Genomic DNA, 15,351 nt, shown 5'->3' on the forward strand with positions numbered 1-15,351 from the left:
AAAGCCATGTCTCCTCAAGTTGGGGGCTGCAGCCACAGTCAGCTGAGCATGATGACGTATAATGTGCGCGACGCTGTTGTGTAGTCTTTTAGGGAAGAGCAGTTCGGTTATCGAGGAAATTAAAGGATTCACAACAACTTCTGAACAATATATTGTTCGTAAAACAAAGAAAACTATTGCATTTAAGTAAGAATGTGTTTCTTAGGTTATAGTGTGACTTATATTTTTAGCACACCTATTATTAACCGACAAAAGGATATACCTTATCAATAACTCAAGACAGAGGGTTATATCTATTGTAAATTCTTGGATAGAAAGTTGTGGATAGTTGTGTACATTGGTTGCAGTATTTAACACTAACATTTACTTACATTGATGAAATTCATCCTATTGATACTTTGCTCCACACCAAATACCATCTTCATGTTAGTTTACATCATAATTAGTCAACAGATGCTTCTCATTTGTCTTTAAAGGCAGCATTTAGTGTACAGTGAAGACTAAAGAAAAATACAAAAAATATTGTACAATAATGCTCTCTACAGAATTAAATCAGTTGTAAAATAATGAAACGACCAGGAGCTGTTAATGGGACATTTATTAAAAAAAAGTTGGGAGAATCAAGAAGGCATGAAAGGAAAAAGATCATATGTCATTTACAGTTGAACTCAAAGATACTGTTAAACAGCAACAGTTATACACAACCATTTACACAACCTGTACAAATATTTTTTCCCGCAAACTTGCAATTTAAATTCAAAATAACTTAAATAGGTTTCTATGTAAAAGTGCAAATCCTTAAGCGTGGGATGTCTGAAAGTAAGACCATGGCGACAGGTAGGGTTCCTTGATGAGTTCACTGGCTATCGGGTGTTACCTTGTAAGGCATCACAAGCACATTTCAACACTTCAACATTTACTGACTCTACTGTCCTGAAGTACAGTCAAATATATAACGCTTTTAATGTACAACATCTGCACCTTTAGTGTGCGCTTTTGTAATTCTGATGCCTTACATTGCATTCAGTTCTGTAACGTCTTCTCTCATACAAATCCAGATTGTTATGACGATAAAATGGTGATTTGACAGAGAGACATTTCTCCATAGAGCATGCCCAGTCCTGAATAAAACTACAAAAAATAAATTCAGTTCAGTGTTCGTAGTGTTCTCAGGTTGAAAGTTAGCATGACAGCAAAGCAACAATGCACTGTAACCTGTATTGAAGTGTTATATGTATAGCATTAAAATCACAGTAACCAGAGGCCATTCTATACAGGATGAACCCAGGTGGGGCAGTAGTAGTCCACAGGTTTCAGACTCTGACAGTGAGACAGTGTGGAGGTGAGGGGTCGGTGATTCTGCACAGACACAAGGCATGAGGCGACGAAGAGTAACAAACTGTTAATGCTGATAGTTCAAAGTCTCTACAAGCAGCCTCCTGATCGGTGAGGAGGGCAAAGGAACTAACCCACGCACGCTATTGGGCCGTACATGCTTCTGTATTAAACATGCAGCCGATGCAAAACAAAGTGTGTCATCACCATGAGTAGGAGAGTATCATACAGCACTGGTCACCATGGGTTCTACTGGAAATGTGTTCGGTAAATAAAAAGGTGTTCAGGCATCTGCAATACAAAGGAGAAAATAACGAGCATCGAGTCCGTGTGTGTGTTTGTGTCTGTGAGTAACTACGACTTCTGCTCAGCTCCTGCAGCGGCCTGTGCTGCGCTCTCTGGTTTAAGGATCTGGTAAGTGATGAGGTACTCCGGGTAGGCCTGATGGAAGAATAAAGGAAGACATTACAGATATGTTTTATGAACCTTTGGCTAACGGTGTAGCTTAAACTGGATGTTGGGAAATAAATAATTTAAGGCTGGAGTGTCTTATCACCTGCTCTCCTCTGTAGATGACGTATTCAGCGTAAGCCAGGCCGTTAACACTTGGTCGCCCGATCACTGAGTGGTGTCCTGGGGGGGCGTGGGCCATCTTCATGGCACTGAACTGTAGGAAGGACTTCCCCAGAGTTACTCTGCAGAACAGCATCTGCCTGAGAGTGCAGATAAGAGGAGAATTGTTTATACCCTTGTTACATACCCTTAGTCTGATAAAAAAGAAAACTGATGGCTCAGCAGCTTTACATGCATCTAAAAGTTACCTGTGGCACAGGTAGCAGGATCTGTCTTTGTGCGTCGGGCAGCCTGTGCCTCCACCGATGCCGTAGACGTATTGATTGCTCTTTGAAGAGTTCTCTGCAAAGTAGATCCCTGCCCCAAACATCCCTCCTATGTAGGCGTGCCGCTCATCAAAGCCTTTGTGGATGATGGCGTTGATAAACGGGGAACCTTAAGGAGGAAGTAACAACAGTGGCATGATTACAGACAGGTGACAACTCCAACGAAGAACATTTTTAAAACTCAAATGAGACACAAACGCTGACACATAAGACAAACAGATGGTGCAACGGTGGGTGTGGTTACCGTGAAACAACATCCGCTCGTTGTGGTGGTTGTGGTTCTCGTCCGCGATCTCCTTCTGTCGGTGGGTGTAACGTTCCCTCAGCTTCTTATTTACAACCTTCTGAATCTGTAGGGCACAGTATGAAGCATATCAAACACGTTGCTTGTTTTCATGTCTGCTTTGCACCAATAATACTTTATATCAGATTGCTGTTATCACCTTATATTAACACATTATCTACCAACTAAATAGTCCCTATAAAAGCTGTTGAGCTGTTCTGTGGATTATCACAGCTGAGAGAAATGTACAGAGAGACTCCTGTGTCGCACCTTGATGATGTTGTATCTGCTGAACACCCCGCCAGCGTTGCCTCCGTCTCTGTGCTCTCTGATGGTGCTCTGCATCTGAGGGACAAACAGCAAAAACAACGTTACAATCCGTTACTTGCTATCAGAAAACACAATTCATATTTTTGCTGTTTGTTACCAGTTTATTAAATCTGGCATTTTAACCAAGCATGTGTGGTGGCTGAACAAAGTGTGCTGTGTGAATCTAAACATTTTGCGGTGATCAAATTAGTTAAAATGCCTTTTATGTCGGGTTTGTAGTGTTAGAGCAAACGCTACAAACCTCAGCAAACCATTATATAAAAAAATGACTACAAGCAACTTTGGTGTAAATATTTATCATATAGCAGTTTAACACACCATACACAAAGAATGAACCGGACTCACCTCCTCCTCCACAGACTGATACTCCTTGTCGTCTGGGGCGAGGTCGATCAGGATGGTGCCCTGGTTGGCACAGTGGAATGTCAGGTAGGGGTTGCCACCTGAAAAACAACAATACAGTTATTGGAAGAACAACATTTTTTAAGTCCTTAAAAATTGACTTTTACAAATGTGGTAGGCATCACAGCATGCAACTATTCCTTGTGGATTTTCCAAGCAGAAGCACAAAAGATGCCTCCTCACCTTGCTGGCCGCCCAGCAGCCTCTCCACACCCTTGATCAGCTTGTGTCGGTGGCCATAAGCGTTAATTCCAATCTCCTTCAGCTCCTCATGACCCATATCAGCCAGCACATCCAGGCTGATCTGGAGAAAATAAATAATATAACAGGTTTCAAAGTTTATGCCAACCAGTTTGGTATACTTTTTTGTTGCAACAACCAGCTCATTTAACAAACAACCAGACACCAGAGTTGATGAGATCTACTGTATGATATTTAACCATGGCAACAGCTCAACATAAAAACATCAGACATGTCACATTAACAGTCAAAAAGGTGCATCTGTTGGCTGTCTACATGCCGAGTTTGTTCACCATTACTGGACTGTAATGTTTGAGACAACTGACCTGCTCCCTCTCAAAGATGTCCCTCAGGTGCTCCAGGCCCAGGCTCTTCAGGAATTGACTTATATTCATGTCCAGCATTGCCACTAAAAGAAACAGGGCGTTAAGAGTTGAAGAAAAACTGTTCATCTCAAATATATTTTATGTACATTTTTCTGAACAAGAAAAACACCTACACAACAGATGAATATTGCTTTATGTCACTCAGCTTTGTAATCTAAAGAATATGAACGTTATAAATACACCAACTCACTTTCCCCTTCCTTGCGCTCAGTGCCCGTGGCTCCGTCTGCCACTCCGGAGGACCCGGAGGCGGAAGCAGCGGCCAGCTCAGTGAGCGGTCCTGCCAGGTTGTCTATGCTGCTGGCGGCTGACAGACAAGATGGCGTGGAGGCAGGCGAAATGACTGAGGCGCTAACCACTGTGGCCTGGGGCTTAAAGCAGCTGGGCAGAGCGTCTGGTGGCATAGCGTCCATCAGTAGGGCCCGGATATCATCAGCCTACAGGGAGAAAAAGTTTCAGCAGGTTCATGTCAGTTTGGGGCCTCAATGAAGAAGAATTTACTGTATTTGCACATCACTCAAAGTTACTGAAAAGTGACTCCTCAGTGGTTAATGATTATTTCAGAGAGGCCATTACCGTGGCCAGGTCTAGAGCAGTCTGGCCTTCCTGGTTCTTCATGGTGGGGTCGGCTCCGTGAGCCAGTAGGAGCGCACAGAGCTGTGTACGACCCTTCTGGGCCGCCTCGTGGAGCGGCGTGAAAGCCCATTTGTCTGTAGCATTCACACATGTGTTGTACTTGATCAGCAGGGCTGCAATGTCCACGTGCTGTAAGAAGAGAGTCAACAGAAGTTCAGTCTGAATTAAAGTTCAATAAAGTTACACAGAACCAACAGACAGATTTATATCTTCAGGTCTAAGTAATGTATTTGTGTTTATGTTGTTGAGACTGACCCCGTAAGAAGCCGCGTTATGAAGAGGGATAAGGCCTCCCTTGTCCTGCGCGTTGACATCAGCCCCGTGCTCCAGCAGATACTCGGCTACCTCAAGGTTGTTGTAGCCAGCTGAGGATCAGAGCATAAATAGTCATACGTTAATATAATTTAAATACAGCATTCAGAATCAGAAACAACCCTTGAAATGTCACATAGTGGGTGCTTTAGTGTTTGATTACCTGCGAGGTGCAGTGGTGTAGAGTTGCGTCCTTGTGTGTCTCTGCAGTTGATATTTTCCGGGGAGCAGAGTTTCTGCACTCGGGCCAGGCAGCCCTTCTTGGCAGCGTCCAGCAGCGCAGCGTCACCCCGCAGCAGGTCCTGAATGTCTGTGTCTCCATCTTTCACCATGTCCAGCGGCATGTTGCCGTCACGGTTCTTCTTGGATGGGTCGGCCCCGTGCTGAACAAAAGAGTCAAAGTGATCAATTCCTCTCGCATGATCATTTTCACAATCATGAACACAAATGAATGCACAACTGTTTTTGTGAACAACAATAACTGATCCTCACTTTGAGCAGGAGTTTGCAGATCTCGTATTTGCCTTTGGCCGCGGCCTCGTGAAGCGGGGTGAATTTCCACAGATCAGCCACATTGACTGAAGCTCCGTGTCTGACCAGCAGCTCAGCGACTTCATAGTGACCGTAGGAGCAGGCGTTGTGGAGGGGAACCAGACCTCTGCAGGAGGAAACACAAGATTTAATGCTGAGCACTGACATATGGGCTTTCAGAAACCTTTACTTGTTTTATATAACCTGCGGATGGATGAGATGGCAGTTTAAGAACTCACCCTTTGTCCTTTGCGTGGACATCAGCTCCGTGGTGTAACAGGTATTCAACGACAGCCACTCGATTGTAACCAGCTGCAAAGTGGAGAGGAGTAGAGTGGCGGCCCTCCAGGTCCCGGCAGTTCACATTCTGAGGGGTGCAAAGTTGCTGCGATAGACACAAGACAATATAATAATTACCAACTATACTGAGTGCTATATTAAGAGGCTTACAAGACAATTAAAATGGGGCCTTCACAGCTATCTGTAAACCACGGCTCCTAGTGAGATGTGGAAATTGAGTGTACAATAATGGTTCCATTCCTATGATGTATCCCAGACAGTAGTTCTGCTGCCAAAATAAACATGTGAAAATTATCTCTAAATAAAATAACAGCAAATAAAGTGTAGTCACGGCTTCTGCAACTATAGTATAACAGTGGACTTACTTGCACTGTGTCCAGATCCCCCGCTTTGGCCGCCTCCAGAAATCTGTAGTCCACGTCAGAATTACGTGTTGGAACATTTTCTGGGAAAATAGCAAAGAAATTCATTTCAAGCAACTTAAACACGTCTAAAAGGACCGTCATACATCTTATGAAACCCCATGATCAGGGTTTCATCTGGTGGAAGATGCATTTGTAAAAGAGCCTCTCATTAAACATTCCCTCAGGAGATGTGTATGCTACAGACTACAAAATCTGCCTCGTCTTTGGTTAAGAATTTAACGTAGTTTTGCTGCATTTACATTCTCAAACTTTACAAAATCAAACATTAAAACAGTCAGAGGGAGAGAGCGTGCGATTACCATTGAGAATCTGTTGCACAGCCTCGTTGCCCATCTGAGCAGCGGTGAATCCCTGCAGAGACACGATGGAGGGATCGGCCCCGTAGCTCAGAAGCAACTTGCAGGTCTGGATGTGACCGGCCAGCGCAGCTCTATGGAGAGCCGTCTGACCGAGTGTGTCCACCGCGTTTACCTGGAGCAAAAGGATGGGAAGTAAAGGTTAAGCACCACATTCATTAAACTAAATGACCTTTTTCGATACTATTTTACATCAGCAAGAAGAGAACGACAGACCTTTGCTCCGTGTTTCTGCAGCACCTCGAGGATATCATTGTGAGCTCTCTCAGCAGCCACGTGCAAGGGAGTCATGAAGCTGGAGACACAACAGACAGGGAGTTATGATCAGGTACAAGTGGACACTGTTGTTGTTAAACATGCATTTATTTTTCGCTTGTTAAATGTAAAATCTGATCAATATGGACTTACTCTTTGTTCTTCTCATTGATGTTGGCTCCTTTGCGTAGCAACAGCTCAGTCACCTGCTTCCTCTTGGGGTGTGGGGAAGCCACAGCACAGTGCTAAAATACACATAAATATTGTATTAGTTTGCTGGACAAACAAAGACCTGGCAACCCAGAACAAACGCTTTGAGTAAATGCAAATTACATACAACCAGCTGACTGTTTATCATTTTCTCATACAGAGCATTTCTGACCAGAAGAGATATTTCTTTCAAATAACTAAAGAGCCTGGTCAGCACTTTTCAGCAGTGTAGTAGTAGTGGTAGTAGTATTAAGGCTTGGTTCTGACCAGAGCTGTCTCGTTGGTCTGGGGATGTTTGAAGCTGATGATCTCCAGAGCCAGCGTCTTCTTCACTTTGGCCATGTCTGCCTCCCGGGCTGCCTGCAGCAGCGAGTGACCTTTGAACTCATCTACACAGAAGAGTAAGAAAAGTAAATGAAAAATAATGAGTGATGCAAAGCCAGTAATCGTGTCGGCTGTGTGAGTGGGAGAAAACTCACAGGTGAGCCGTTCTTTGAGCTCCGGGGTGGGGGCCATGTCCACGGCGCTCTTGCTGTGACAGTTCAGCAGGGTGGGGTCGGCCCCGTGGCTCAGCAGCAGGGAACAGACCTCCACTCGGTTCTTGGACGCTGCCTCGTGGAGAGGAGTGAACTGCCACAAGTCCATGGCGTTTACACAGGCTCCATGCTGCAGAGAGAACGAGACATCAGGGCACAGCTTAGTACTGGATGGGGAAAAAGATTTGTCTGCTTCCAAATTCAGTGTTGGGAACTTTAAAAATGTATTCAAAATTTTTCATTTAAGCCTCTGATTTATTTCTAATTTTGATTTTAAAATTACATTTTTTATATGCAACATTTTACTAGCCAACAAACAGAAAAGGATTTCAATACAATATGTTTGAAAGTTGCTTTTATCTTCTCACTGCCAACATCTTGTTAACAAGTCTTAAAAGCAACTATTTAGTACAGTAGCTAAAAAGGTATGTATTAAAGGTCAAATGTCACAGGCAAGTTTCAATGCGATGTATTCATCAGCCCTGCAAGTGCAAGCTCACAAAAGAAAAGAAACCTTTTATTTCCTTACTTTAAGCAGCAGCTCAGTGACCTCAAAGTGACCGTAGGAGCAGGCATTGTGAAGAGGAACCAGGCCTCTGCAGGGACAGGACCCTCAGGTTAGTGTCATAAACTATAACCGATGATGGTTTATCTAAAAAGAAACAAAAAAAGCGTCTCACCCTTTGTCCTTGGCGTGAACATCAGCTCCGTGCTGGAGAAGGAGCTGAACGATGCGGACGCGGTTGTAGCCGGCAGCCAGGTGGAGGGGCGTGGACTGTAAGAGAGGACGAGTGTTAGCAGACACAGATCGCTGGCTGGTGTAGCGCGCACTGCCTTTGATGGCCACGGGAGCAAGCGGCTGATTAGGGCCAGAAGCAGTGTGCTATGGCAGGCTAGGCTCTGTGAGTTGCAGATGAATGGAAGATACGATGATGATGCAAGGGTCAATAAGAGTTTGTGGGCAAACCCAGCGACACAATTATTTACTGTCCAGAGTGTCTGACCTGAGTAAGAGACGACAAGCAACTTCAACCTCATTATTCAGCTACCCCCAATTCCATTTGATGATGTCCAAAAACAAAGAATTATTCCTAGGTGGTAGGGCTTTTAAATTAGGACTTATGTGGTTAGATGACCAGAAAGAATGGCTGGTGCAACTGTTAAAATATTAAATTCAAAATGGCGGGGTAGAGGTTACAGTTGGGTTATGATAGCTGGTCCCTCAGTTTCTTTTTTTTATTAAGTATGGGGCATTTAGGTCGTCTGAATGCCCTATACACGCACGGCATAATCATTTAGCCAGTCTCTTCTTCTTTGAAGGTCATAATCATCTACATGACCTTACCTTACATGCATTGTTACTTAAAAAAGCTGAACCTGCAGTTAACAGATTCAAATTTGGTAAAATGCTATCAAACCCCAACCGTAACAAGATGCAAAGAAGCTACAAAAAGCAGGCTGAGTGTTTGAGAAAGCAGCTCTGCAAGCTGAAGGAGGATTAAATCAAATGGCGTTATTAAAAATGACAAAGAAACGTTAGTCTAAGCAAAGCTGCAAATCCAATTTTGTTCTCTTTTCACAAGTCTGGCTCAGGTCAAGCTGACGAACAAAAGAAGGGGTGTCATTCTTTTCACTTTCCATGCAGTGATGTTAATATAAACCAAGAAGGCCGACTGTTAGATCTCAAGCCACAGCGATAAAAATCAGATGGATGGTGAGTCCAATCACGGAGGCATCATTCAGTGTGGGATGACACGAGCAATCAAAAGTCATTACCATGGAGGGTTGCATAGCACGACTACATGACAGGTGAGAAATGTGGTCCATTCATTACTGCATACCAACTGATCCAACAGGGAACGTGAAGTAGACACAAGTTTCACAGACACATAATCAAGATACGCTTGACAAAATGCAGAGGGGCAGGCCGTCAGGCATGCATGGGTGATCAATAAAAAGAAATCAATGATTGATAAAATAAAAGCCAAATCAGAGACTGACTGAGGAGCAAAGTGATTGAAAGTTGGAGAAGTGTGTAGGTGAGTGTGCAAGGAGAGGACAGGCGCCGAAGAGAGCAGGCAGTGGACATTATGAGCTCCTCTCCAAATCCATAAAGATGACTCGTCACCATGACACCAACCCAACTCACACGCTCACACAGTCCCGTCACGCACACACGCACGCACACACACAGAGGAGCATCAGGGTAGGATACATGAGTGACCCGTACACCCAGGTCCATGATGTGCAATTAACAAGTGACAGCCAGCTTATTGGTCAAATAAAAACAATGGATTAAAAAGGAATGAAACAAACGTAAAAAAAAAAAAAAAAAAGATCACAACAGTGCATCAATCAAGTGGCCGTTATCAAGGTCAACTTACCAGCATTTTTTGGGATGTTGACTGATCGACAAATGTTGCCAGAGTCACACGGAAAACAAAACGAAACAAAAATTACAAAATGACAGTATCTTTTCACAGCAAGTCTTTTCTCCCTCCTCACGCCAATGAAACACAAGCCCTAGCTATAAATCACGGTTTGATCCGTCAAACATGGTCTGAGATTTAATGTGACACAAGGCCAGAGAGGGGGGGGGGGGTGTGCTTGAGGGTTAAGTGGGACTTCTGAGTTTTCTTAGTGAAAAGGCAAGGACTCTAAATGTTGCCCGCTGGTTCAGATCAACACTACAACACTGGCTTAGATCATGCAAACGCTAAACATACTGCGAAAGGTGGCAGGGAAGGAGTAACACTTTAATTGCTGTGGAAGAAAATGTGGTTAGGGATGAATGAGATAAACCAATGCTTATATGCGGTTAGCAACAATGGATTTGTTTGGCACAGTGACGGGATTATGCTCTTTGTGAGTTATTAACAACAAATGGTTTTCCAGATGAGGAAACAAACCAATGACTTCTAAGAAAAGCAAATGACTTACAGAAAGAGAAACCCTGACACAAAAACTGTGGGAGTAAATGCACCAGTGCCTGATAACAAGGGAATAAAATGTTAAACAATCCTACACCTGAATGTGTGGCTTTGTACCGTTACAGTCCTCTCTACCATTAAGAGGAAAAACTAAACAAAATGAAGAATACTGCATTGTGATGTAAACCCATGGTTCTCAACTGGTGGGTCTGGACCCAAAAGTGGGGGCCTTTCCCAAACCGGACCCTCCCCACTCCCACAATGACATGCAGGCAGTAGAAGTGTAGTTTATTCACACTGATTGTAAATGTAACAGTAGCTGGTATTAACCAGTCTTCAAACCGGATGAGCCCTGCAGTAGTTGCACTTATGTTGCACTTTTTTCTAGTTTATTTCTGTTGAAAAAAGGCGGCTAACTGAATGAATTGTCCAGGGAAATTATTCCTTGCACTGCTACCTGCTGGTCATTTTGGTTGACCATTATGCTGTTGTGTTTTGGGAAGCTGACATACTGTAATGTTTGTTTCAGAAATGTGGGTGGCGATTCATCACTAAGGAGGTGGAGGAGGGTCCTGAGGGTAGACCAGTTGAGAACCACTGCTCTTAACAGTGTGGACGCTGTGAGCCGATTTCACTACATCGACTTCAACTTCAGAAATAACTTTGAACCAGAATCGGACATGGCAAAGTGATTATGGGATTATGGATTTAATTGCTATATTGAAAACCGAATTAACAAACCCAACCAACTAGACCTTACTGTTTTTTTTTTTGGTGGGGAAAAAAAAATCATGCGACAATACGAAAAAAAACACAGAACTGTGGATTAATTTGAGGGTGAAAGTCGAGATGTTATGACAGAAGCACGTGGGTTTAAAAGGATGATCTGATCTCACATGCATAATTAGAGAAAGAAAAACATGTTGCACAGTGGTGGGTCCAATGTAAGTTGGTCCACATTAACACCCTCCCACAAATCCAATGACATTAATCCTCTTTATATCTGCACCACACAAACTAATCCGGCCACAATCAGACTGTTGGGTTTGATCTTCTACTCACACATCATCTGACTCAGAAACAATAGTGATATTTTTCTGTCAAGAGCTTTTAACATAAAGTGGGATTTTGCTACCCTGCACACATGTATCAAAAGGGTGTTATGACATACGTGCTTATTGTGGTATGGTGTGGAACAAGGGGCTCATTTACCTTGCGTCCATCGCTGGCATGGCAGTTGACATTTAATGGAGTCAGCAGTGCCATCAGCTTCTCTTCATTTCCACTCCTGCAATTACACGGTTGAGAAGACGGGCGTCATTAAGTATTCCTCCCATCAAAATCACTACTCCATAATCTAAATGTCATTCCACAGGCTGTCACGGATGATCAAATGCAATACTGGGTGAAAATGAGTACTACAGTTTGGCCTTTGAAGAGTCGTGCATCACGTGCATCACGGGCATACTGCAGGTGCAAACTCAGAGGTGGCTTCTCCTGCTTCTCCTGTGTTTTTAGTGGTTACATGTATGTATTAAAATATACTGTCCCCAACTGTTAGAATAACCGTGTGGTAACATGCAATCTGTTTCTCATTGTACCAAACCACTGCAACAGTGATAACAACATCCTCTCTTACAACAAAGTGAAATTAAAACCTGATGGGCAGAAAAAAATGCCGCTTTTTGACAGGAAATATTTGCACTAACGAGTAGGCTTGCCACGGCAGTTGGTGTTACCGGTGTTATGCGGTGTTCAGGTACCGGCTGATTGCATAATTTCCCCACCGTCGTTTTGCCTTTTTAGGCGTATAGAACATTTCTTTGCCGTTTTGTGAATGAGAACAGTCTGTGTGTGTCGCTGCTGTAAGGAGCTGCAGGTGTGACGGAGGGCGAAGCACGACTGCAGCCAATAAAAACTAAACCATGTACCTACTTTGGGGGTTGTACGGAGGTGTAGGTGTGTAAGCTTGTTGTTTGGAGCGTAACCGCCGTGATACAATCAGAGAATAAAGCTTAAAGCTTCAGTACCTCTCGTAACTGTCGAAGCTTAAACAAACTGAGAGCAAGACTGTGCACACAGGATCTAGTCTGCACAGTATAGATGCGCAGAGGGTTGAAACCGTGGTGCTCTGACAGCAAGGTTTCTTTTGCCGATTACTGTGATTTTAACACGAGCTTGTGGATCACAATGTGTTGTTCTGTATGGGAAAGATGGTGCTTCCCTGGGACGCATGGATAATGAGTTCACTGCCTCCTTTTAGATTTTAATGTGTCAGAGAAGCAGGACGCGTACCTAGTGTCATCAATGACTTTTTTTATGTCCTGTGTAATCGGTAACACCGGTGATGTCACAAGTTTATTAACCATCTCTACTAATGAGTCGATTTACACTCACCTTGCTGCTTCCAGAAGTTCATCCTTCTTGTATTCACCTGGATGAAAATACATATTAAGATTAAAGCAAGGCACTTCAAACATCCTTTTTAGCATGTGATGGAACTTCTCTGTAAATGGTCAGCGATAACTAGCAAACACTTTGTTGTATCTCCTCGTTCTTGTACAAAAGTTGAGATTTTGATTAAGAAGCTGCATTAAAACAGGTGTTGACAGAGCACCCTGCCGCAGTTACATGCCTTTTACCTCCACCAAGACATCCACAGAACAATGAACAATAAGGAGCAAGGTGTCAGATAACCTGTTGGTCATGCTTAGCCTACAGTGTTATTTCAAAATGCCTGATGCCATGTAATTTTGGTGCACTGATGTCAGGACAGAATCATCCGTCTCATCATCTCTTGCATGCATGCAGTGTAGCTGATGATATACTATGTGAATTGTTTCTATTCAGTTATGATAATGTGCAAAGTGAAGCTTTAGTTTGCTCTGTATTCATACATCACTTGCTAGAAAAGTGCTGGTTCAGTGTCTGCAATGAAAATGTGCGCCACAAGCAGCAGAGAGGGACTGACCAGTTAGAACAGCCTTGGCTGAAGGGTCAGCGAGATCCAAAGCAGATTTCCCATCAGTGTTGCGAATGTTTGGATCAGCTCCATGTTGAAGTAACACTAAAGGAGAGAATTAAAGAAAAAAATGGAAGTTTTTCTGTTAATCATTCACATAACCCAAGTGTGTGAACCAGTACATGCATCATCTTTTTAAACAGGTTGGGAGACAAAACAATCCTGACAATGACAAACAGCTTAAGTGTAACTAATGACACACAAGTCTCAAAGAACATAATAATAAGGGATACTCACCAATGCAAACATCTATCTTTCCCTTAATGGCTGCCTCATGTAACGGGGTGTAGTTCCAGTTGTCTCTGGCGTTGGGGTCGGCGCCCTGACACAAGAGGAGGCTGACAACTTCTGCATGGCCAAAAGAGCAGGCGTTATGCAGGGGAATAAGTCCTCCATCATCCCTGGCGTGAACATTGGCTCCTGTCTGCAAGAGGTGCTCCACCACATCCTTTCTGCCAAAACCTGAAAAGGGATTTAAATGTATTCAAATTGAGCTTTTGCTCAATAATAGCGCAGGAGCGAGGCAGGTAAAGTTCAACTAGCCTAGTTAAATATAAATATCAATTCCACTACAGGGGAGACGTAATGTTCTCTGCAATTAGGTGGAAAAAAACATGGACATAATATATCGCAATTGGCAAAACTGGTTGGAAAATATTGTCATACCGGATATCGGCAAAAAATCAAATATCATGCAAACCTAGATACAATGTAGCAATTATTTACATGACAGCAAAGTTATTGCATGACATTTGTTCAGGTAATGTTATGCTAACGCAAATTTAACACATACAATGTAAACATGCGTTGTGATGCAGTTTTTTGTTATATTGTATGTAAAATATACTTTGCCATAATATTTTAGCAAAATTAGAGATAGTTTTGTGTTGCTTAGTTTTATTTTTAAGTGGTGATAAGTTCTAGAAATGTTGACGTTATCTGTTTGATATTCAAATTAGACTGGAGGACGTCAGATTAGCATGTTAGCAGCGCAATGCTATGTTATTAATCCAGGCTTATGCTGTAGCAAAAGTACACGTTATGGAAAAAGCAGATGACAAAACATCAGGTTAGTTTTCAAAACGTCGACAAAACACAACATTAGCTAGCTAGCCGTCACAGTATGCTAGCTAATCTTGAAAACAACATTATGCTACTGTGTATTTAGCTTAGCTCATCAGTACCCGCAGCGAAATGAAGGGGAGTTGATTTTCGACCAGCCATGTCCTTCGCGTTTACATTCACCGAGTCCACCAGCCTCTTCACACGGGACACATCTCCGTTACGACAGGCTTCGAATAACTCCCTGAACGCCCCGCCGATACCGCTGCTGCCGTCAGTGGGGCTTGTAGCTCCGGAGCCAGGGCTGGAGACGCTGCTGCTGCCGCCGCCGGAGGTTGTCGTGCTGAAGCTAGCGCTGCTCGCTAGGACCGGGGCTGGGAGGTCCGGGGAGGCCACAGCCATCTCGATCCCTCCGCTGCACTCCCTCTCATTCTCCGGGGCTCCGACGGCCGAGGTCAACAGAGCCATCGGCGGAGAGGCCGGAGGAGCGCCCGAAATTGAGCTGTTTCTCGGCGGAGACTGTAAAGTATTTTGCTGTTGTTGCTGCTGCGAAGAGCGACGAGGCACCGCCATTACAGCAGCTCTCGATCGACAATAAAAGCTGCTCCTCCTTTCCGGTGAAAGTGGTCCCGTTTCCTGTCAGCTGTTTACCCTCAGTGGAAGCTGGCTGCAAAGAAACCCTGGAGTGCCTTTATTTACAGAGGTACGCAGAGCATACAATCAATTAACATAAATATCTTAATCAAAAAGTACATATAACAAGTCATGTTAAAATGATTGGAAATCAGGCTCTTTCAGTACGCCTGATCAGTTGGCTCATCTCTAGAATAAAAGGCGACTCTTTCGGCTCCCAAATCGACATCTCAACCACTCGCTTCTGTTGCTTTGCGCAAATGAGGAA

At 43.6% G+C, this 15,351-nt stretch overlaps 1 protein-coding gene across 2 annotated transcripts; it reads right to left on the bottom strand.

Moving 5' to 3' along the window:
- Positions 1 to 580: 580 nt before the first annotated feature.
- Positions 581 to 15,023, bottom strand: LOC138609892 (poly [ADP-ribose] polymerase tankyrase-1). Of its 2 annotated transcripts, XM_069682566.1 has the most exons (28): positions 14,573 to 15,023; positions 13,626 to 13,850; positions 13,338 to 13,433; positions 12,764 to 12,800; positions 11,579 to 11,654; positions 9,821 to 9,841; positions 8,117 to 8,211; positions 7,966 to 8,032; positions 7,380 to 7,566; positions 7,168 to 7,289; positions 6,844 to 6,935; positions 6,652 to 6,730; positions 6,379 to 6,550; positions 6,020 to 6,099; positions 5,594 to 5,739; positions 5,316 to 5,481; positions 4,987 to 5,206; positions 4,767 to 4,876; positions 4,452 to 4,640; positions 4,066 to 4,312; positions 3,816 to 3,898; positions 3,433 to 3,553; positions 3,193 to 3,290; positions 2,788 to 2,862; positions 2,479 to 2,584; positions 2,157 to 2,343; positions 1,892 to 2,048; positions 581 to 1,776 (listed from the first exon to the last, which is right to left on the bottom strand). In XM_069682566.1, exons 1-28 carry the CDS (start codon positions 15,021 to 15,023, stop codon positions 1,690 to 1,692), a joined length of 3,792 nt encoding a protein of 1,263 aa, XP_069538667.1. In that variant the 3' UTR covers positions 581 to 1,689. The 2 variants fall into 2 exon arrangements, with proteins under 2 accessions (XP_069538667.1, XP_069538668.1); XM_069682567.1 differs by lacking the exon at positions 9,821 to 9,841.
- Positions 15,024 to 15,351: the final 328 nt, after the last annotated feature.

This window comes from Semicossyphus pulcher, unplaced genomic scaffold (genome assembly GCF_022749685.1).
Source record: "Semicossyphus pulcher isolate SPU_LCO1_2020_fin unplaced genomic scaffold, fSemPul1.0.p SCAF_6, whole genome shotgun sequence".
NCBI classification, from domain to species: Eukaryota; Metazoa; Chordata; class Actinopteri; order Labriformes; family Labridae; genus Semicossyphus; species Semicossyphus pulcher.

Coding starts and splice junctions, on each gene's coding strand:
- LOC138609892 (XM_069682566.1), bottom strand. CDS start 15,023: ATGGCGGTGCCTCGTCGCTCTTCGCAGCAGCAACAACAGCAAAATACT. Junction 5,207..5,315: donor TCTGCAAACTCCTGCTCAAA/GTGAGGATCAGT, acceptor TCTTTTGTTCAG/CACGGGGCCGACCCATCCAA. Junction 3,554..3,815: donor ACATCTTTGAGAGGGAGCAG/GTCAGTTGTCTC, acceptor TATTTTCTCCAG/ATCAGCCTGGATGTGCTGGC.